This window comes from Lipophrys pholis (assembly GCF_963383615.2).
Source record: "Lipophrys pholis genome assembly, chromosome: 11".
NCBI classification, from domain to species: Eukaryota; Metazoa; Chordata; class Actinopteri; order Blenniiformes; family Blenniidae; genus Lipophrys; species Lipophrys pholis.
Genome location: NC_137631.1, coordinates 30,940,142 through 30,962,963, shown reverse-complemented (window position 1 = coordinate 30,962,963; position 22,822 = coordinate 30,940,142). Strand labels below are relative to the sequence as shown.

General features: G+C 42.7%; 1 protein-coding gene across 3 annotated transcripts in view; it reads left to right on the top strand.

The window, feature by feature from the left end:
- Positions 1-22,822, top strand: part of lrrk2 (leucine-rich repeat kinase 2) — a 132,609-nt gene that overhangs the window by 27,120 nt on the left and 82,667 nt on the right. For all 3 annotated transcript variants that reach the window (XR_013935810.1, XM_080475543.1, XM_080475542.1), the window contains exons 7-13: positions 477-608; positions 11,112-11,231; positions 11,389-11,549; positions 16,439-16,518; positions 16,590-16,696; positions 17,556-17,685; positions 17,774-17,898. Coding sequence is in view for 2 of the 3 variants with exons in the window: in XM_080475543.1 (XP_080331669.1) it covers positions 477-608; positions 11,112-11,231; positions 11,389-11,549; positions 16,439-16,518; positions 16,590-16,696; positions 17,556-17,685; positions 17,774-17,898 (855 nt within the window). In the remaining variant the exon portion in view is untranslated. The remainder of the gene's footprint in view (positions 1-476; positions 609-11,111; positions 11,232-11,388; positions 11,550-16,438; positions 16,519-16,589; positions 16,697-17,555; positions 17,686-17,773; positions 17,899-22,822) is intronic.

Here is a 22,822-nt window from a genome sequence, read left to right as displayed (position 1 = left end):
CTTCCTTTACTGTCCTGATACTAACCTCAAGTTGTCTTTAGAGAGAATACATGTATACATTAGTACATTTCATACTTTACTGTAGAGAGGAGTTTATTACAGCCTCATATAAAGTCAGCAATAATGATAATATTAAAGCAACAGAGCTCTGCTATCAGAATAGTATTGGTATCTGCAGGTTTCCTAATTCAGGAAATGAGATCAGCTTGGAAGTGAAACAACGTGGATCGGTGCTTCCCGAGCTGCGTCCTTCACAGATCTGTGATTTAGCACAGTCACAGTTGGATTTCAGGCTGTTGGTTCACTTTCCTCTCATTTTAGAGATCTGTGTATTCTGCACATTTGTACCACTTTCTTTGTATACGACGAGTCTTTGTTAATGGGCTGAACACTGAACATTAAGTTATTTATGTAATCAAGGTTCACATTTCTGGTCATCGGCAAAATCCTCAAGTCCACATTCTACTTTTCTGCAGGCAGCAATGTGGAAGTGTTGATGTCAGGAGGCACTCGGTGTTACAGCCTCATCGTCTCCACCATGGACGCCTTCCCCAAGGTGGAGAACATCCAGGAGACAGCCTGCTGCCTGCTCAAGAGGCTCACCTCAGGTTAGACCCACTGAGACTAATGTTTGAGGAGGAGGACATCAATCCAGTAAAATTTCAGATATTTGGTAAGAACATATAAGAACTTTGCAGCTGAAATACGTTTCCTCTAAAAATGAGCTGTCATATATGACAAAGTGAAAAAGGAAAGAAAACAACTAGCACAAGGAACAAACTGGGAATTAAATGACGTCCTCTATACGTAAACCTACTAATCATAAATAGTGGTAAACCTCCATGAAATAATTTAAATTGATCTTTATTTTTCTTGTGCTAAATACAGCACAGTCATGTCAAGGTACTTTTAGAGTGAAAAACCCAACTATTAACAGTGGATAATATGCAGAACCAGGCTCAGAGGTGGAGACTGTCTGCAGAACCAGACTCTGTGATGGAGACTGTCTGCAGAACCAGGCACGGTGTCCACCGACAGGCACAATGGAGCAAAGGTTTTTGTTTCAATCAATTTGTTGTAGTTTTCTCATTCTGGATCTATTTTAAATGAAAAGCCTTTGTTTCACAATGACTCATCTGTCCAAGCGACTCATCTGTCCAAGCATACGTCCAGGAGTTGTCCATCCATCCTGAATTGAATAAATTGAAAATGAAAACAAAATGGCGGATTTTATTCATGTTGAAGGGCTAGGAGTAATGAGATCACAAATAATTGCATAAAAGAGCCTGAACTAAACAAAAATAAGTTTATAGAACACAAAGCTTTTTAAATTGGTTTGAGTAAAAACATATGTCATGAATACAGTAAAACCTCTGATGTAGGGACACCCTAAAATCCAAGGGCAATTTTCCCCTGAAGACAGGTGTCCTCTCTTCGGAGGGACGGGTAAAGAGGACAAATTGTAGGACCAGTTGAAATTAAGCGAACCAAACACCAAGTATCTTCTGGTTATTTAAAAGCACATAACTGAACCAATACAAAGATGTATAGAATATATATACATATATACAAGATGTATACAAAATAGTTATTAAATCAGATTTAATTAACTTCAGGGAGCACATACAGTGAGTGGACCAGACTGGTAAAATATTGCTATAACCAGTGTTGCCACAGTTACGTTGAAAAGGTAATCAGATCACTGATTACTTGTTACTTAGTGACTTTACTGATTGCTTGTTTTTAAAAGTAACTAAGTGAGGTTAAAAGTTACTTTTTTTAATTCCTTTCACCAGCTGCCGACCACGCCCCCCACCTTCACAAGATAAAAATGACAACTGGTTAGATCCCTGCCTGGCCTCCTGCACCGTGTTCATACATATTTTAACGTTTGACCTTTATTCTTTGTGGTATTTATATCTGACTCATGATTTTACTATCCGATTTTTACTATGACTGGTATTTATATATCTGGTGATGTAGTTTCAGTCTGTTGTTGCACTATTTATCTATTTATTTATTTGCACTACTTGCTCCATGCAACCTTTTAATTCCTCCCCTCAGGGACAAATAAAGTATTTAATTGATTGATTGATTGATTGATTGATTGATTGATTGATTGATTGATTGATTGATTGATTGATTGATTGATTGATTGATTGAAAAAGAAAAAAATACAAAAAGTGGTAACATCTCTGCAGTGTGTTATTGTTGCAATGATATTCCGATTCTTTTGTGTCACCTGAACGCACCATTAAAGCGAGTTGGCCTGTGATTGGCTGAGAGTGGAGAAGGGGGCGAGTCAGGTGAGCGTGCAGAGCATGCTGTGTGTCTGTGGGTATGTCCAAATTGTCCCTCCTGTCTCCTTCTCTGTCCGTCCTCCTTCACCCCGGAAGTGTTTAGTGTGGCAGCCATGATCAGGACTGTCTGACTTCTCAATAAGTAAAGGAAAGGAGGCTTGTTGCTTCTTTTAGAACCTCCTTTAGCCTAGGAACACCTGATGCTTCCTTTAGAACCTCCTTTAGCCTAGGAACACCTGATGCTTCCTTTAGAACCTCCTTTAGCCTAGGAACACCTGATGCTTCCTTTAGAACCTCCTTTAGCCTAGGAACACCTGATGCTTCCTTTAGAACCTCCTTTAGCCTAGGAACCACTGATGCTTCCTTTAGATCCTCCTTTAGCCTAGGAACCACTGATGCTTCCTTTAGAACCTCCTTTGGCCTAGGAACCACTGATGCTTCCTTTAGAACCTCCTTTGGCCGAGGAACCACTGATGCTTCCTTTAGAACCTCCTTTAGCCTAGGAACCACTGATGCTTCCTTTAGATACTCCTTTAGCTGAGGAACCACTGATGCTTCCTTTAGAACCTCCTTTAGCCTAGGAACCACTGATGCTTCCTTTAGAACCTCCTTTAGCCTAGGAACCACTGATGCTTCCTTTAGATACTCCTTTAGCTTAGGAACCACTGATTCTTCCTTTAGAACCTCCTTTAGCCTAGGAACCACTGATGCTTCCTTTAGAACCTTCTTTAGCCTAGGAACCACTGATGGTTCCTTTACCAAAGGAGACCAGATCATGTTTCCCCACAATTCCTTGCGGCGACAACATTTAAAGGAACCCGCTCATCGGAGCGTTCAGGGAAACTCAGGATGACTGAAAAAGGAGCAGATCATGTAAGTTACCAAAGCAATAATCTGCCTAGAACAACTTGAAATCATCTAGAACCCAGAGGAACCATTTGTAGTTCATTTTCAGAAACGTGTAGTTCTTTCCCCACCATGGCAGACGTCACTAACTAGAGCCACCGTCGCTTTATTATGACGTCTAACACCTAACGCCTTTCACTAACTCCTTTAGGAAGCCTCCTAACACCTTTCACTAACTCCTTTAGGAAGCCTCCTAACACCTTTCACTAACTCCTTTAGGAAGCCTCCTAACACCTTTCACTAACTCCTTTAGGAAGCCTCCTAACACCTTTTACTAACTCCTTTAGGAAGCCTCCTAACACCTTTCACTAACTCCTTTAGGAAGTTTCCTAACACCTTTCCTAACACCTTTAGGAAGCCTCCTAACACCTTTCCTTAACTCCTTTAGGAAGCCTCCTAACACCTTTCACTAATTCCTTTAGGAAGCCTCCTAACACCTTTCACTAACTCCTTTAGGAAGCCTCCTAACACCTTTCACTAACTCCTTTAGGAAGCCTCCTAACACCTTTCACTAACTCCTTTAGGAAGCCTCCTAACACCTTTTACTAACTCCTTTAGGAAGCCTCCTAACACCTTTCACTAACTCCTTTAGGAAGTTTCCTAACACCTTTCCTAACACCTTTAGGAAGCCTCCTAACACCTTTCCTTAACTCCTTTAGGAAGCCTCCTAACACCTTTCACTAACTCCTTTAGGAAGCCTCCTAACACCTTTTACTAACTCCTTTAGGAAGCCTCCTAACACCTTTCACTAACTCCTTTAGGAAGTTTCCTAACACCTTTCCTAACACCTTTAGGAAGCCTCCTAACACCTTTCCTTAACTCCTTTAGGAAGCCTCCTAACACCTTTCACTAACTCCTTTAGGAAGCCTCCTAACACATTTCCTTAACTCATTTAGGAAGCCTCCTAACACCTTTCACTAACTCCTTTAGGAAGCCTCCTAACACCTTTCACTAACTCCTTTAGGAAGCCTCCTAACACCTTTCACTAACTCCTTTAGGAAGTTTCCTAACACCTTTCCTAACACCTTTAGGAAGCCTCCTAACACCTTTCCTTAACTCCTTTAGGAAGCCTCCTAACACCTTTCACTAACTCCTTTAGGAAGCCTCCTAACACCTTTCACTAACTCCTTTAGTAAGCCTCCTAACACATTTCCTTAACTCATTTAGGAAGCCTCCTAACACCTTTCACTAACTCCTTTAGGAAGCCTCCTAACACCTTTCACTAACTCCTTTAGGAAGCCTCCTAACACCTTTCACTAACTCCTTTAGGAAGCCTCCTAACACCTTTCACTAACTCCTTTAGGAAGCCTCCTAACACCTTTCCTTAACTCCTTTAGGAAGCCTCCTAACACCTTTCACTAACTCCTTTAGGAAGCCTCCTAACACCTTTTACTAACTCCTTTAGGAAGCCTCCTAACACCTTTCACTAACTCCTTTAGGAAGTTTCCTAACACCTTTCCTAACACCTTTAGGAAGCCTCCTAACACCTTTCCTTAACTCCTTTAGGAAGCCTCCTAACACCTTTCACTAACTCCTTTAGGAAGCCTCCTAACACATTTCCTTAACTCATTTAGGAAGCCTCCTAACACCTTTCACTAACTCCTTTAGGAAGCCTCCTAACACCTTTCACTAACTCCTTTAGGAAGCCTCCTAACACCTTTCACTAACTCCTTTAGGAAGTTTCCTAACACCTTTCCTAACACCTTTAGGAAGCCTCCTAACACCTTTCCTTAACTCCTTTAGGAAGCCTCCTAACACCTTTCACTAACTCCTTTAGGAAGCCTCCTAACACCTTTCACTAACTCCTTTAGTAAGCCTCCTAACACATTTCCTTAACTCATTTAGGAAGCCTCCTAACACCTTTCACTAACTCCTTTAGGAAGCCTCCTAACACCTTTCACTAACTCCTTTAGGAAGCCTCCTAACACCTTTCACTAACTCCTTTAGGAAGCCTCCTAACACATTTCCTTAACTCATTTAGGAAGCCTCCTAACACCTTTCACTAACTCCTTTAGGAAGCCTCCTAACACCTTTCACTAACTCCTTTAGGAAGCCTCCTAACACCTTTCACTAACTCCTTTAGGAAGCCTCCTAACACCTTTCACTAACTCCTTTAGGAAGCCTCCTAACACCTTTCACTAACTCCTTTAGGAAGCCTCCTAACACCTTTCCTAACACCTTTCCTTAACTTCTTTAGGAAGCCTCCTAACACCTTTCCTTACTGCTTTAGGAAGCCTCCTAAAACCTTTCCTAACACCTTTCCTAACACCTTTCCTTCACCCCGTGACGTTATCTATGGGGTAAGGTAAAGTCCACAGTTAAGGAGTGAGGAGGGACATTTTGGACGTACCCTGTGTTTCCGTTTGGAGGAGAATGGAGGAGCTCCTGGTTCAGTTTAATAATAAAGAAGCTTTACAGAGAAGAAACTCTACTACGATAGTAACACAGTGACTTGGAGAAGTAACTTTGATCTGATTACTGGTTTGGAAATAGTAACGCGTTAGATTACTCGTGGTCATATGTGACTAATGCGTTACTAATGAACCCGTGACCAGCATGTCTGGCGATAATAACCTTTAATTTTACACTTGAAAGTTTTACTTTGTTGTGGTCACAGTATGTAATGAAATCGTCTATATGTTTGCAGATCAAACAGTTCGTACTGAAGATGATTCCAATCTCAACATCAAGTCAATCTTAATGAACCATTCTGGTGTAAAATACAATGAAAGGTAAAAAACAATGTGTATAAATCCTCTATCAGCTCCTTGCTTGGTGGGACCAGACTGGAGCCTCTTGGGGGGTTTCGGCCCCCGGGCCTTATGTTCTCTGCTGTTAAGGGAAAGTCAAACCTTCGTGTGCTCAGAGGACGCGTGGCGGAAAACATGGTCATCCACCCTGTGCGCTAGGCTCCGCCCCTCTGCTGGCCCAACCTTTGGGACACGTGCCAGACCCTACTGGGCACAAGTGTGAGGAGATCCTCCGTCTCTCCGTCTGAACAGTCACAATTTAAAAGAAAATAAAGGTCCAGAGGCTCAGAACTCCTGCGGGGAAACATAAACTACTTTAGGAACGGTGGAGAACGCCGGACAGCAGAAGTGGGGACAGGTTCTGGATCGTTACGTTCTGGAACGTTATGGAAGTGAGCCCACAGTGTAGTATGGACGCAGTCATGTAGCACCGGCGGGCTGCGCACAGTCAGCGGACACGCAGCGTGGGAAGCATGGAGTATGGCCTTATATTTGAGCCAAAATTCTGAGCGAGCAATGGGAAAGTTTGACCGCAAGAAAATAAATTGTGCAAGTGCACAAATAGTATTTTGAGGAAAAATTTTAATTGCATTAAGAAAAACTTAAGATTGAGTGATAAAAAGTAATTCCTGCGCTCAGCTTCTTTCCGTGCTCCAGCAGACTCTTCCTCTGCTGCCGACAGCAGCTCAACCCGTCTCTCTCTCGCGCTCTAAGATCTCTCCACCTCCGTGCTCAACTTCTGCTTCTCAAAGTCCAAATGTGACAGACACAGTTGTCCACCAATCAGAGAACTCGGGGCAGGCATTGAATTCTGATTGGTTGATTCGGATCCCGGAAGTGCCTCATATAACCAACGAAGAAGAAGCACCATGCGGAGTATTTCTGTACAAATCGACCGATTGTTGAAAGCAGGGCTGGGGGGATTACTTTTCACAGGTAAGATGGAACATTATTATTGTTTCAGTTTTGCGAATACAGACGTATTGTATTGTATTTCTGTCCTCCAGTGAACTGGTAACCAGCTGCCATAGGCTTGGTTTACAGCCTGTTCACCGACTATCAGTCCAGATGAGACTTTAGAAATCACATGTTCCACAACACAGACTTGGATCAAACTGATAAAAGAATGCTATAGTAGAAATAAACCAAATATTGCGGGTATAACATTGAGCAGCACTTTTTATCAGGGTTACAGACTAGAGTATTCACTTGTAATTCTTTCACCCTAACAGAACGTAACAGTAAGATTCCTCTCATGTCTCATCCCACCACATTGACTGAGAAACACTGACAACATGTGGCTGTAGAATAGATTGTGGCTTCGGAACCCGGAAGTACGTCATAATAATAGTAAAACACGAACAACTTACATGCATAGACATTATAAATATATATATATATATATATATATATATATATATACACACTCACTGGCCATTTTATTAGGTCCCCCTGTCAAACTGCTCTTTAACACAAATTTCTAATCAGCCAATCACATGGCAGCAACTCACTGCCTTCAGGCATGTAGACATGGTCCAGACGACCTGCTGCGGGTCAAACCAGCATCAGAATGGAGAAGAAAGGTGATTTCAGTAACTTTGAACGTGGCTTGGTTGTTGGTGTCAGACGGGCTGGTCTGAGTATTTCAGAAACTGCTGATCTACTGGGATTTTCACCCACAACCATCTCTAGTGTTTCCAGAGAATGGTCCGGAGAAGAGAAAATATCCAGTGAGCGGCAGTTCTGTGGGCCAAATGCCTTGTTGATGCCAGAGGTCAGAGGAGAATGTCCAGACTGGTTGGAGCTGATAGAACGGCAGCAGTAACTCCAGTAACCACTGGTTACACCCGAGGTCTGCAGGAGAACGTCTCTGAAGGCACAACACCTGGAACCTTGAGGGGGAGGAGCTCCAGCAGCAGAAGACCACCCCGGGTGCCACTCCTGTCAGCTAAGAACAGGAAACTGAGGCTCCAACCCCCACAGGCTCACCAACACTGGACTATAGAAGACTGGAAAAACGTTGCTTGGTCTGATGAGTCTCCAGTTCTGCTGTGACATTCGGATGGTCGGGTCAGAATCTGGTGTCAACATCATGAAAGCATGGATCCATCCTGCCTTGTGTCAACGGTTCAGGCTGCTGGTGGTGGTGGTGTCTTGGTGTGGGGGATACTTTCTTGGCGCACTTTGGGCCCCCTAGTACCAACTGAGCATCGTATCAATGCCACAGCCTCCCTGGGTATTGCTGCTGACCATGTCCATCCCTTTATGACCACAGTGGACCCGTCTTCTGAGGGCTACTTCCAGCAGGATAACACGCCATGTCATAAACCTCCAATCAACTCAGACTGGTTCTGTCATGATTCCGGGGGGAGGGGGGGGGGGGGCCAGACCCAAGATGCAGAACACACGAGACAACGTTGGACAGATTTGATGGGAAAAAATCAAAAGGGGGATCCTTCAGCTCCCAGTCAGCCACCGCTGACAAGCTTCTCCACGGCGCAGGATGGGAGAGGATGGCGAGGACCAGGAGTCCACAGGGGAACAGGAAATACTGCGAAAGCGGGGGGGGACAGCCGAAGATTAACGAAAATCCAAAGGTACAAAAACCCAGTATTGATGAATCTTGGCTAAATGCTACAACTCACAAGCTCCGGGATCACCACTAGAGAAAAACTCTGAAGAGAGCTGGACCAAACCATTACCATCGCAGGAGTACGAACTGGCGATGGACCAAACCATGACCATCGCAGGAGTACGAACTGGCGATGGACCAAACCATGACCATCGCAGGAGTACGAACTGGCGATGGACCAAACCATTACCATCGCAGGAGTACGAACTGGCGATGGACCAAACCATTACCATCGCAGGAGTACGGACTGGCGATGGACCAAACCATTACCATCGCAGGAGTATGAACTGGCGACGACCAACTGGCAGCTCCAGGCTTTTAAGGGCGGAGCCTCTGATGAGCCACAGGTGAGACGAGTTGTCCTCTCGCTCGGCTGCGCCTGTGTTGTCATCAAAATGAGAGGGGGAGGAAGGAACATTACACACAGAACAGAAAGACCACCCCCACCAAAACAAACAGATGTACTGTATGTATATGTATGTGTGTGTGTGTATATATATGTATATGTATGTGTATATACATATAAATATATTGCGGCACATCGGCCGCTGACGAGCGGTGGCCCCGCCATCTTGGTCCAGTCGCCCCCTCCGCTCAGTTTAATCTGTTTGACGGAGTCAGCGACTTTAATCAATCATAACTCTCTGAATACTAACTGATCTTCACCTGCTTTTCTTTCCTGCAAACATCATACATGTAGGACTGATACTGGACACATGGTTTGGAGTATTTTAATGTCAATAGTGGGCTACACAATAATAGAATGTTCTGATTTGTAATATATAACAGGAAAACAATACACACACACACAAGTTTGATGGAAAGGCAGAAGCAGATTGTGCACTGCTCAGCTATTTTAATGTTGAAAAATAATATGAATACATTATAAACCCATATGTAAGATACAACACAATAGACAATTTATTGATCAGAACAAAATCTAGGTTTTTCAAAAAATATTATTTTATTTCAGCCATATGGCACTTTACCTGTGTACAATCACATACTTAAAATAATATCCATATATAATTGCAAATATAGTCAGTTTAGTAGAAATATAAGTAATGAAAGACTATCAGTAGAATTAATGTATAGGGTTTTAATATTACTTAAAAAAAAAAGGTTTACGTTTCTGCAATCAACTCAGATTAAGGAACTCCAAAGAACTCTGAGGGATAACTGTGTAAGACTTACTTGCTCAGCCATGATAGCCCCATAAAAATGCTTTTCCTTTCTTTTTTCTCCCAGGAAACAGCCGCTTACTTTTCACTGTGACGACCCGCCCTACTGTTCCTCTGATTGGCTCTGAGCAGAACAAGTGACGTTTAAAGTGACCAATCAGAAAGGAGAGGGATTAAGCGGCTGACTATGCAATGCACACCCCTAAAGTGCCAAAACTCAACATCATTAATGGCGTGCAGAGAAATGACAGAATTCACTGCGCGCGCAGAGAGTGGTCTAACTGTGCGCGATTACAGTTTCTATGCCCTTGGGTTGTTGGCACTAAAATGACGCCATAAGGCAAACAGAGAAGAGCTTCACAGTGCAGCATCACGCTGCGGGGAAGCAACGATTATTCAGATCTCAAAACTAATCTCCTGACACCACTACAACATGTCAACATTCCAATAATTATTTTGGCCGTTTTAGAGCTTGAACTTTGCCAGGAAAACCTGTCCGTTTTCCACGTCGGGCAGGGTGTCCGCTCAGAAGGTGTGTTCACAGGTAAATATGTGTGCGTGAACAGTGATGTGTCCGCCCAGTACAGTGCTGACAAGCCAGCCCATAATGAATGTTACATCTGCAGATACTGACAGGAGCTTTGATTTACAAAGTAAAAGCCTCTTCAATGCCTATGGATCAGCTATTGACAATGATATATTTTATTAAAAGATACAAAACAAAATCAGACATTTCCCTAAACGTTGCTCTTTGGCGAAAATGTTCTTTGCTTCAGAGTTGGTAGAGCTGCTTCACTTAGATTTTAAATGCCATTTGAACTGTTGAACCAGCTTTAATTTTAATAACAGATCATCAGAGTTTGTCAAAGTCAGAAAATCAAGAAAAGTGACTAGAAACAACAAAAGTGCTTCCTGTCAGAAACAACTGCAGACTCATGCGATTAAAATCAGGATAAAACCAAAACATGCCATGTGAAATAGATTTTGATACTGCTTGTTGGTTGTAATTCATAAAACAGTCACAGTACTAAATATAATCACAGGTCCCATGTTACTAAACTCCTTCTATATAAGAAATGACACCCTGCCGACACTCCACAGAGTTTGAATGAAGATGAAATGTCCAAAGACCTGAAGACCTGAATCCAGGGTAGACATGTCAGTCAATATCTTGGTTGTATTTTCTCACTTGTTGACAACTGGCATTGATAACGCAGTGAACAAACCTTTTATTCCTTGCTTCGCAGTGCTGCAGTGTTTTGATTCCCAACCTTCTGATGCTATAGTTTCTTTGTTCAGATGACGTTTGAAGAGTTCTCACTGTTTGTATGTTGCCTTACAGAGAGTTACTACAACATCCTGGTAGTCAATGGCGTCCCCCGGGCTGTGCTGAGAGCCTGTCAGACGTTCCCTGACAACGCCGCTTTGCAGGCCGCCGCCCTGTCCTGCCTGGCTGACCTCAGTGAGGATTCACACTCACCAACTACATTTGAAGCTTTATTTATGCCCTCATGAGTGAACCAGACAGGAGGACGCCACAGAGCTCAGAAACAGCAGGTGGTCAGAGTTTATGTCGTAGCTGTTGATCCGTTTCCTCCGACATGAACTTTTCCTTTCAGCTGCAACCATGGTGCAGAACAAAGTGGTGGCTGAGCAGGGCCTGGAGGAAGGAGAAGAGGAGGAGAACAGGGGGAAGCAGGAGGTGGAGGACATGGGCCTGTGCTGGATGGTCGACTGCAGCACAGCACTGGAGATTCATGCTGCCGAACCGGCAGTTCATGTGAGTCCACTTTCCTCTTGCCCTTGAGACGGCAGCTAAATGTTTAAAGATAGAATCAACCTTTGTCTTTGAACAAATCACAGCTCAATTGGGAAGAAAGGCAGAGAACTGTGGGCAGAGGGAGCTGGGCAGTAGTCATAACACAACGGGTAGAAAGGTTTTCTCTTGGTTCTCCTGAAAACATCAGTGAGCTTGATTTTTGATCATCCTTCTGTTGGGGTGCCCAGCACTACAGAATGAGTCTGATAAGGAGGAGCACTATGCCGCCATCTGCTGATTGGTCAGTGATTTATGTCACTCTTTACAAAGGGCAATATTTAAATAGCTCATCGGTTGTATAAACCCTCCCGTTGTTGTTTACATACTCTGCTTTGCATACGGTTGGTGTTTAGTTAACAGGGTTTATTGACTTGTCGACACCACACAGCACCCCGGTGTGCTGACAAGCTGCAGACGCTCTTCTCAGTAACAGGAGAGGAGGACATTCAGCTGGAGGTGGACGCTGCTGTTCAGAATGAGAACGTTTTCCAAGCTGTGTCACAGAGAGTGGAGGCTCACGGCTTTAAGGCCGATTCAGACTCCATGAGAAGAAGAAGAAAGTTCACAACTCCAGGTTCTTGCCGAACAAAAAAACAAAACAAAACGTTGGCACTGCAGTGTGCTGTGCACACACGTTCCAGCTCACTAATGACTGTATCAGTCATATTTGAATCATATTTAGCATGAAACCTCACTACTGCGTTAGCACTGAAGAATGTTAAGGTGTAGAACATAGCACAGGTCTGCACCATCACTCAGGGCTGTCAGCTCCTGCCGTTAAAACTGGACCAACATCCACGTCACTTTTCTTCTTGTTCTCATGGGTTCTTATGGGTTCTTATGGGTTCTTATGGGAGTATGCAGGGGCCTGAAAAATACAGCTGCCGAACAAAAAGCTTGTTCGGCAGGAGAGTTCATAGTCCAGGAAGAAGCTGTCGAACCCGCAGGCCAGGCTCTTCCCTGCAGCCACACGTCCGTGAAGCGGCATTTTAACTTCTCTTTTTAATTTTTTAAGGATTTGGAACATTAACAGAACTTATTTATCATTTACATTAGGTACAGACATAGTAAGAAAAGGGCTGAGGTGGCAATAGAGTATAAGACATTGCTTTTTATGTCTTTATCCTTCCTCTTTTTTTTTTATCTTTTTTTTTCCTTAGAACAAGAAAAGTGCTGAACACCCAGAGAGTAAACTGCATCATTCCTGCCATTGTGCTTCATTATACATGGAATAATCAATGGTTACTTCAGAAAAAAAAGAAAAATATTCGATACAAATGCCAAAAGTAAAATGGGCAAAAGAAAAACATATGCCTCAAATGACACTGTGAGTTTGAGCAACGGTCACATTTGTCCTCTACCTCCGGGATGACTTTAGACAAATTCAATTTGGAAAAATGAACCCTGTGTATCACCTTAAACTGAATAAGTGCCAGTCGTGCACAAGATGAGACCGTGCTTGACTGACTCACCACCCCATCCCACCAATCTTCATCAATTTGAAGACCCATCTCCTCCTCCCATGCAGCCCTCGTTTTTGAGTTGGAGTGATCCCTGAGGTTCAGTATATTATACATTACCGAGATATCTCTTCTACTTGGTGTCTTAAATGTGAGTAAATCTTCCCATAACTGACGAGGGGTACAGCAGGAAAAGCAGGGAAAGATTTAGAAATAAAATGTCTGACTTGGTGTGACGAATCGTAGTGAACCCAAACGCAGACTCAGACACAGATCAGGGACTCATAGAGTTTATTTAAAACCAGGTGTGCAACCAAACAAACAAAGCCGAGGGCTGATCCAATGGCGAGTAGTTAATGTCCAGGCAAGAGTCAAAATACACAGGGAAGTACACAAGGAAACACTGGGGAAAGGCTGGGGTCACGAAGACGAGCTACGATGATGTTCGAGCAGAAACATGGGGGAAAGGGGCTTAAATACACGAGGCTGAGGAAGAGAAGACACAGGTGAAATCGTCAAAACTAATCAGACACACAGAGGGAGGGTGAACAGGAAGGACAAGTGAACAAAGACGTGGACAAGACAGGACTTCACAATAAAAACAGGAAGCGACAAACAGGTCAGCAATGCGGACTTGACAGAGACACAAACGGGACCCTTACACTTGGAAGTACCTAAACAGATGGTTTCCGGGCAAATCATATTGTGATGACAAATTGGCAAAACTATTGAAAGTACTACCTGAATACATATCAAGGAAACAATGTATACCTTTGTTACGCCATGTTGAGAAATCAGAATCCAAATGTGAGGGGAAAACAGGTGATTACTACACAATGGGCACAGAGGAGATGCCACAAGAAATTTGAAATATTTCCTGAACTGAAACCAAATCTTTAAGGTATCGAGCACAACAGGGCTTTCAATGTATTTTGGGACTTTACCTGAGCAGGCAGAGAAGATGCATTAGAACAAGATTGATTTTCCGGTTTGCGCCATATTAAATGAGGACAATCATTCCAAAAAGGTATTTTATGAATGTGTGTTGCCCATTAATAAAACTCAAGTTTGGTAGGGCGAGTCCACCACTGAACCTGCATTGTTTCAATAATGATCTCCGGACCGTCGGAGACCCCGCACCCCAAATAAAAGAACCAAACAGTTTATCTAAAGTGTCAAAGAAATGTTTAGGTAAAAATAAAGGGATTGATTGAAACAGATAGAGAAATTTTGGTAGGATGTTCATTTTAAGAACATTAATCCTTCCAATCAAGGAGAGAGGCAGACTATTCCATTTCTGAAAATCAGATTTTACTTGGGCTATAAGTGAAGCAAAATTAGCAGAAAAAAGATCAGAAAAAGCACAAATCACATGAATCCCAAGATACTTGGAAGCAGAGAGAGTGATCTTAAAAGGCAAGTCAAGTTGTTGGAGTGGTGAAGCAGCTGCATTGATGGGGAAACGTCCAGATTTAGCTTGTATGTCGAAAGAGACCTAAACTTATCCGAAACAGACAAGACACCTGGAAGACAGGAGACAGGATCTGTTCCATACAGCAACAAATCGTCAGCGTACAAAGATGAGCAGTATTCAACACCACTGCGAATAACACCTCTTAGTGAAGTGGAGGACCTTAATGTCCCACGGTGTAGAGCAAAATCCTCAGAGTGGACATTGTTTAGATGAACACTGGCTTGTGGTGAAGTGTATAGTAGACTCACCCAACTGATAAAGTTTTGTCCAAATCCGCATTTCTCCAGTACTGCAAACGGGTATCCCCACTCGACTCTATCAAACGCCTTCTCAGCATCCATTGAGAGAACAATCTCAGGTGGACTGTCTGAGTAGTTGCAGTAAATTATATTGAAATAGTGCAGGTATTAAAAAATATATGGCATCCTTATGTAAATCCTGTTTGCTCCTCAGAAATAACACAGGGCAAGACATTCTCTAAACGAATGGTGATAGTTTTAGCCAGAATCTAAACATCAGCATTGAGTAAGGAGAGGGCTCTGGAAGAGCTACACAATGTGGGGACTTTTTCACTTTTTAGGAGAAGAATTATTGAGGCTTGGGACAAAGATTCATTAAACATTGACAAAGGTAAAGGTGACAATTGATCAAAATATTTCTTCCCTCAGGACCTGGGGCCTTATTAGACTGTCAGGACCTGGGGCCTTATTAGACTGTCATGACATGGGGTGTTATTAGACTGTCAGGACCTGGGGCCTTATTAGACTGTCATGACATGGGGTGTTATTAGACTGTCAGGACCTGGGGTCTTATTAGACTGTCATGACCTGGGGTCTTATTAGACTGTCATGACCTGGGGCCTTATTAGACTGTCATGACATGGGGTGTTATTAGACTGTCAGGACCTGGGGCCTTATTAGACTGTCAGGACCTGGGGCCTTATTAGACTGTCAGGACCTGGGGTCTTATTAGACTGTCAGGACCTGGGGCCTTATTAGACTGTCATGACATGGGGTGTTATTAGACTGTCAGGACCTGGGGCCTTATTAGACTGTCATGACATGGGGCGTTATTAGACTGTCAGGACCTGGGGTGTTATTAGACTGTCAGGACATGGGGTGTTATTAGACTGTCAGGACATGGGGTGTTATTAGACTGTCAGGACCTGGGGTCTTATTAGACTGTCAGGACATGGGGTGTTATTAGACTGTCAGGACATGGGGTGTTATTAGACTGTCAGGACATGGGGTGTTATTAGACTGCATTGCTTTGATTGAAGATTTGAATTCTTCAATGGAAAGAGGAGCGTCTAATTGTTTTGCTTGATCAGGTTTAAATGTGGGAATCTGAAGTTGAGCCAGAAAGTCATTCAGTTCAGTATTGTCGGTGGGAAACTGAGATCTGTATAAGGCTGAGTAAAAAGATTTGAATGTTTTATTAATCTCAATAACACATGAGGTGGACTGACGTTTTAACTGATGTGCCAGCAGTCGGCTGGCTTTATCACCATGTTCATAATAATTACCACGGGTTTGTGATAATAAACAATCTGATAATAATTACCACATGTGCTCATGTGGCCAAATATAATAACGTCTGTTTTTTGAGTTCAGAAGTAGAAAATTACAGGTCATCCAGACTTTTAAAACACGATTCTAATTTAAAATGGTGCGTATCAAGAGTTTGCCTTATTTTAGATGAGCTAGCTTGATTTATCCACCTCTTTGATGTGACTGTCAAGCTAAAACACAAATATAAACCATGAGAAGTATCTGGATCTGTGAAGCTTGTTTATCTCAGGAGGGACTGACTACACTGTCTTATCTACCTTTTTATGTATTTATATTTTTACTGGTTACTATTTCTGACATGACACTCTTTGATCTTCTATCTTCTTGTCCTCTGCTGTGCTGCAGGAGGCTGCATGCTGGGCCATCCACAGTCTGCTGCTGCACGGAGCCACGCCACACAGTTGTGAAGAGGAGCAGAGTGGAAGGTTCGAACGCCGTCCACACAGTGTCTCAGTACTATGGCTCAGAATCAACAGTGGTGACGTCTGTTTTTCAGGACTCCGCTTCACAGTCAGCTGATGGCAGCCATGCTGCTGCACTCTTCTTCTCCAAGCGTGTTCAAAGCTGCTTCCAGTGCGATGGCCGTACTCATCACCGACCACAGTGAGAGTCTTGCAGCACTGAGCAAAGATCAACCTCTCCACTGTCTCACTGCCTTTTTATCATCGAGGGCTAAAAAAACCCTGGCATTTTATCCCAAACCTCTCAACACATTTCACAACTTATCATGTATTTCATAATGAAAAACTGCCGCTGCTGCAAGTCAGGGTAAAATGATAATAATTTTAAGAGCCATTTGATTAATCTGCAATCTGTCACAAACAGGACGGATCTGTTAAAATCAGGTTGTGTATTTCATGAGAGACAGAAATATTTTACGAATTACAATTCATATATAATGCTTGTATTGTACCACTGCATTGTTATTTTATGAAATAATGATAGAGTTCAATAGTTGGCCACCTCTCAAAAAGAAACCCCTGAAACCTGGTGAAACGGTTATAATGCACCTACATTTCTGGTTCCTTAAATAGCAAAACTATATGTACAGCTGTGACCTTTGCTGTCTTCATTTTAAAGGTTAAACATGTTGTGTGCCTGCAGATTAATTTTATTTGGTGGAAAGTGGTGAAAAATGGCTGTTTTGGTCATGATGGTTGCAGACTTCTGAGACAAACCCACAGCAGCTGAACTGAAATGGCCTCGGATGACCGGAGGCCATAGTCCAAACTGAAATATACATTTTATCAAATAGTTTCATGCTTCATCTTAGAAATAAGACATGTTAGTGCAAGGTGTGACACTAGTTCACTTGAAAAACTGATATCATTAAAATAAATCTTCAAGGAGGGACTAAGCTTCATGCACATCTTTCCCATTTGTTTACACTAAATAAAACCGCTGAGGCCAGCGCCCGAGGTGTTGAAGGTGGCGTGGCAGCTAATGTCTGCTTTGCTTGCAGGAAAAATCCGCTCTCTGTTGCTATCCAGTGGTCTTCATGTTAACTTGGTGGAGATGATGAAGAGACATTTGAACTTAGCAGAAGTTTCCATCAGCGCATGCCAACTGTTGAACCTGCTCTTCCAGGGCAGGTGGGTTCAGACACACTATGTAAGCCTCTGTGTCCACTCACCAGCTCATTGTATTGATGGGTGAATCATCCTCTCTTTCAACTTGCAGGACAGCCAGTTTGGACGAACTGAACATGGTCATGAGTCAGATCATCAGCATCATGAAGGTCCACAACTTCCAGCCTGAGCTTCAGCTGGAGGCTCTGCAGGCCAGCTTGGTCTTCCTGTGCCCAGGTACTGTCTCATGTTGGCTGGAACTTGAATTAGTCTAACTGTTTCTGCTCATGCTATACACCGAGGGAACCAGGCACTTCATGGTGCAGGAGGTAAATAATGTGGTAAGTCTCAAATATCGTTGAAAAACACACATTTATTAAAATAGTCTTCAGGGAATCAAACACATGATGGAGCATTTGAGCGGCGAGCTGAGCTGAAACAATCAACTGATTTTTAAATTCCCAGGAAGTCTATGAGTCTGCCATATTTAGACATCAAAATCAAAGGGAAGAGACATATTTCTAGAAGGGAAACACTTCACTCGAACAGGGATTCTTTTATATTGAATCTAGTACTTTCAATTGACAGCTGGATTCAACTCCATTAGTGGCTTGTTAGCCTTTGGCTTGTGCTAGAAATACTCAGCTTCATGTCCTGTTTCACAAACCAAGTTTCAGTCAACTCTAATAGAACTGAATAAAGCTGTGACGCCAAACCACTGCTTGTTTCCTTCAATGTTGGAACAATGTTATACTGTAAAATCATCTGAACAGCTGATGGTATTTTATTGAACATGGCATAGACTAAACTAGACTAGAATAGAATAGACTAGACTAGAATAGACTAGAATAGATTAGACTAGACTAGACTAGAATAGACTAGACTAGATTAGAATAGACTAGAATAGATTAGACTAGAATAGAATAGATTAGAATAGACTAGAATAGATTAGACTAGACTAGAATAGACTAGACTAGATTAGACTAGACTAGACTAGCCCATTTATTGTCAAACAGAACATAGACTAGCTGTTGTACATTTGAATGAAATTTATTGCAAAAGCAAAACTTGTTTTTAACAAAAAAAACAATATTAAAACAAATTGTCAAAATACAGTAAAAAAAAAAACATGTTTACTTACAGTATGTACATGTAAGGCTGCTCTTTTATATATTGACATACATAAATATATGTTCACACGTACATACACATCCTCCCGCATTTATTGCACAAGTTAAAGTAGAAGCAGTACTGCACAGAGTTATATTTCACAAGAAACATTGATTTGTAGCAGATTATATTTCACAGTGAACCATGAATGTCTTGTCCAGAAGGATTATTGTCAAGTCAGCTTTATTTAGATAGCACATTAAAAAAAAACAAGTCACAAGGAAAAACAAGACATAATCTATGGATGCCATATATCAGAGTGTCAACGCTCAGCTAGATAAAAGCCAGAGAGTACTTACAGTGGGGCAAAAAAGTATTTAGTCAGCCACCGATTGTGCAAGTTCTCCCACTTAAAATGATGACAGAGGTCTGTAATTTTCATCATAGGTACACTTCAACTGTGAGAGACAGAATGTGAAAAAAAAATCCAGGAATTCACATTGTAGGATTTTTAAGGAATTTATTCGTAAATTATGGTGGAAAATAAGTATTTGGTCAATAACAAAAATTCAACTCAATACTTTGTAATATAACCTTTGTTGGCAATAACAGAGGTCAAACGATTCCTAGAGGTCTTTACCAGGTTTGCACACACAGTAGCTGGTATTTTGGCCCATTCCTCCATGCAGATCTTCTCGAGAGCAGGGATGTTTTGGGGCTGTCGCCGAGCAACACGGACTTTCAACTCCCTCCACAGATTTTCTATGGGGTTGAGGTCTGGAGACTGGCTAGGCCACTCCAGGACTTTCAAATGCTTCTTACGGAGCCACTCCTTGGTTGCCCGGCGGTGTGTTTGGGATCATTGTCATGCTGGAAGACCCAGCCACGTTTCATCTTCAAAGCTCTCACTGATGGAAGGAAGTTTTGGCTCAACATCTCACGATACATGGCCCCATTCATTCTTTCCTTAACACGGATCAGTCGTCCTGTCCCCTGAGCAGGAAAACAGCCCCAAAGCATGATGTTTCCACCCCCTTGCTTCACAGTAGGTATGGTGTTCTTGGGATGCAACTCAGTATTCTTCTTCCTCCAAACACGATGAGTTGTGTTTATACCAAAAAGTTCTATTTTGGTTTCATCTGACCACATGACATTCTCCCAATCCTCTGCTGGATCATCCATGTGCTCTCTGGCAAACTTCAGACGGGCCTGGACATGCACTGGCTTAAGCAGGGGGACACGTCTGGCACTGCAGGATTTGATTCCCTGTCGGCGTAGTGTGTTACTGATGGTAACCTTTGTTACTTTGGTCCCAGCTCTCTGCAGGTCATCCACCAGGTCCCCCCGTGTGGTTCTGGGATTTTTGCTCACCGTTCTCATGATCATTTTGACCCCACGGGATGAGATCTTGCGTGGAGCCCCAGATCGAGGGAGATTATCAGTGGTCTTGTATGTCTTCCATTTTCTGATAATTGCTCCCACAGTTGATTTTTTCACACCAAGCTGCTCGCCTATTGTAGATTCACTCTTCCCAGTCTGGTGCAGGTCTACAATCCTTTTCCTGGTGTCCTTAGACAGCTCTTTGGTCTTGGCCATAGTGGAGTTTGGAGTCTGACTGTTTGAGGTTGTGGACAGGCGTCTTTTATACAGATAACGAGTTCAAACAGGTGCCATTAATACAGGTAACGAGTGGAGGACAGAAGAGCTTCTTAAAGAAGAAGTTACAGGTCTGTGAGAGCCAGAGATCTTTCTTGTTTGAAGTGAACAAATACTTATTTTCCACCATAATTTACAAATAAATTCTTTAAAATTCCTACAATGTGAATTCCTGGATTTTTTTTTTCACATTCTGTCTCTCACAGTTGAAGTGTACCTATGATGAAAATTACAGACCTCTGTCATCATTTTAAGTGGGAGAACTTGCTCAATCGGTGGCTGACTAAATACTTTTTTGCCCCACTGTATGTGTCTTCAGAAGCCGCTTGAAGGTAAAAAGAGTCTGAGCAGTTTTAATTTGTTTGTTGTTTGTTTCCTTTGTTCGTTAGAAATCAGGCATCGACATTTTGTATCAGTTGGAGACGATGAGCAGGCGTCTGATCAAGACCAGTACAATAATAATAATAATAATCACTTTATTTGTATTGCACTTTTTTAAACAATGGTACAAAGTGCTTTTACATTAAAACCACAATAAAATTACAATAATAGAATAATAAAATACAGAGACCAGAGGAAAACAGGAAATACAACAAAAGAATTTCAGTTCATAAAAGCCAAGCGATAAAAGTGAGCAGATTTAAAACAGGGTAATAAGTTAGCCTGTCTGAGCTCCTCTGGCAGAGCGGTCCAGAGCCGAGGAGCCTGAACAGCAAACGAGCCTCGTTTACAGAACCAGTAGTAGGCCCCTGCCAGCGGATCTCACACAGCCATCTGGTTATACAGCCTTAGCAGGTCTCTGATATAAGGAGGCGTCAGACCATTTAAGGCTTTAAATACAAGTAGTAAATCAATTCTAAACTTTACAGGCAGCCAGTGACGTGCAGAAAGGATTGGCGAGATGTGGTCACACGTCCTGGTTCCTGTTAGAAATCTGGCAGCCGCGTTCTACACTTACTGATGCCCGAATAAAGGGCATTACAGTAATCCAGCCTCCATGAAATAAAGGCATGTATGACTTCCTCCAGGTCTGCTGAGGAGACAAATGACCTGACCTTGGCTAGCCGTCTCAGTTGCGCAAAGCAGGATTGGACCACCCTGGTCACTTGGCAGTGAAAAGACAAGTCTGAGTCAAACATAACACCGAGATTGCGGACCTCTTTCCGCATAATGCTCGAAGAGCTACCCAGACTGTGGCAGGGGCTGTTAAAATCACTGGAACTGAAATCAACACTAGAGCTGGGTCCATTGGGGGCAATAAAAAGGATTTCAGTTTTTAAGGAATTTAATTGTAGAAGATTTTTGGTCATCCAGCACTTCACCTTTGTCAGGCAGGAAAGGATCAGGGAAGTGTCTGTGGTGCCAGGTTTTATCTGAAAATATATTTGTGTGTCATCTGCATAAAAGTGGAACTTTCTGCGCAAAATATCGCCAAAGGGAAGCATGTAAACCCAAAATAATAGGGGTGCCAAAACAGATCCCCGAGGGACTCCACTAAAAAGGGCAGCCCAAGTGGAGGAAGCTTCTGCCAGTCGAATAGAGAAAGGTCTGCCAGATAAATGGGATTAAAACCAGTTCCAAGCCACACCAGAAATGCCGATAGAATTTTTAAGACGGTTAATTAAAATGCTGTGTTCGACCGTATTAAATGCTGAGCTGAGATCCGGGAGAATTAAAATGGAGTACAGGCGATGGTCGGCTGCAAGCAGTGGGCCATTCCTGGTGACCTTGACCAGCGCAGTGTCAGTGCTGTGGTGTGAACGCAAACCTGACTGAAATGTCTCAAAGGGATTATTTCAATTCATAAATGAAATGACCCAGGAAGCAACAGATGTTTCTAAAATCTTTGATAAACAAGGAAGTTTGGAGAAAAGCCGGGGGTCCAGTCAGGCCTTCTTTAAAAGGGGGAATAGCTGCTTGTTTAAAAGATGTGGGGAAGATTCCAGTGGACAAGGAACAACTAATGATGGATCAAATGTCCTGACCAACCGTCTGAAAGACCTCCGTTAAAAAGCAGGTGCAGGAAGCAGCAACAGGGGGTTCCAGGTCTGACCAGGAGATCTCCACAAAGTGGTCCAGAGTAGAATGGGGTGGGGGGTCCTGATCTAGACCTTCATGCTTCAAGCTAATTTCACCACGAATGTCTGTAATTCTTTTGACAAAATGCAACAAAAATTCCTGGCAGCGCTCTGATGTGGGTTCCACTGGCTGGCTGGGGGATCAGTCACAGAGGGAATAGTTTTAAAAAGAGTGTGGGGGTTGTGTCCTCCCCTGGTGATGAGGTTTGAACAAATCTTTGTTCCTTGCTGTTTTAATGGACAGCTGATAATTGAGCTTTCATTTTCTTGAGAGAGTTAAGGGAGCCAATGCATTTATGTGTTTGTTTGTTTTTCCA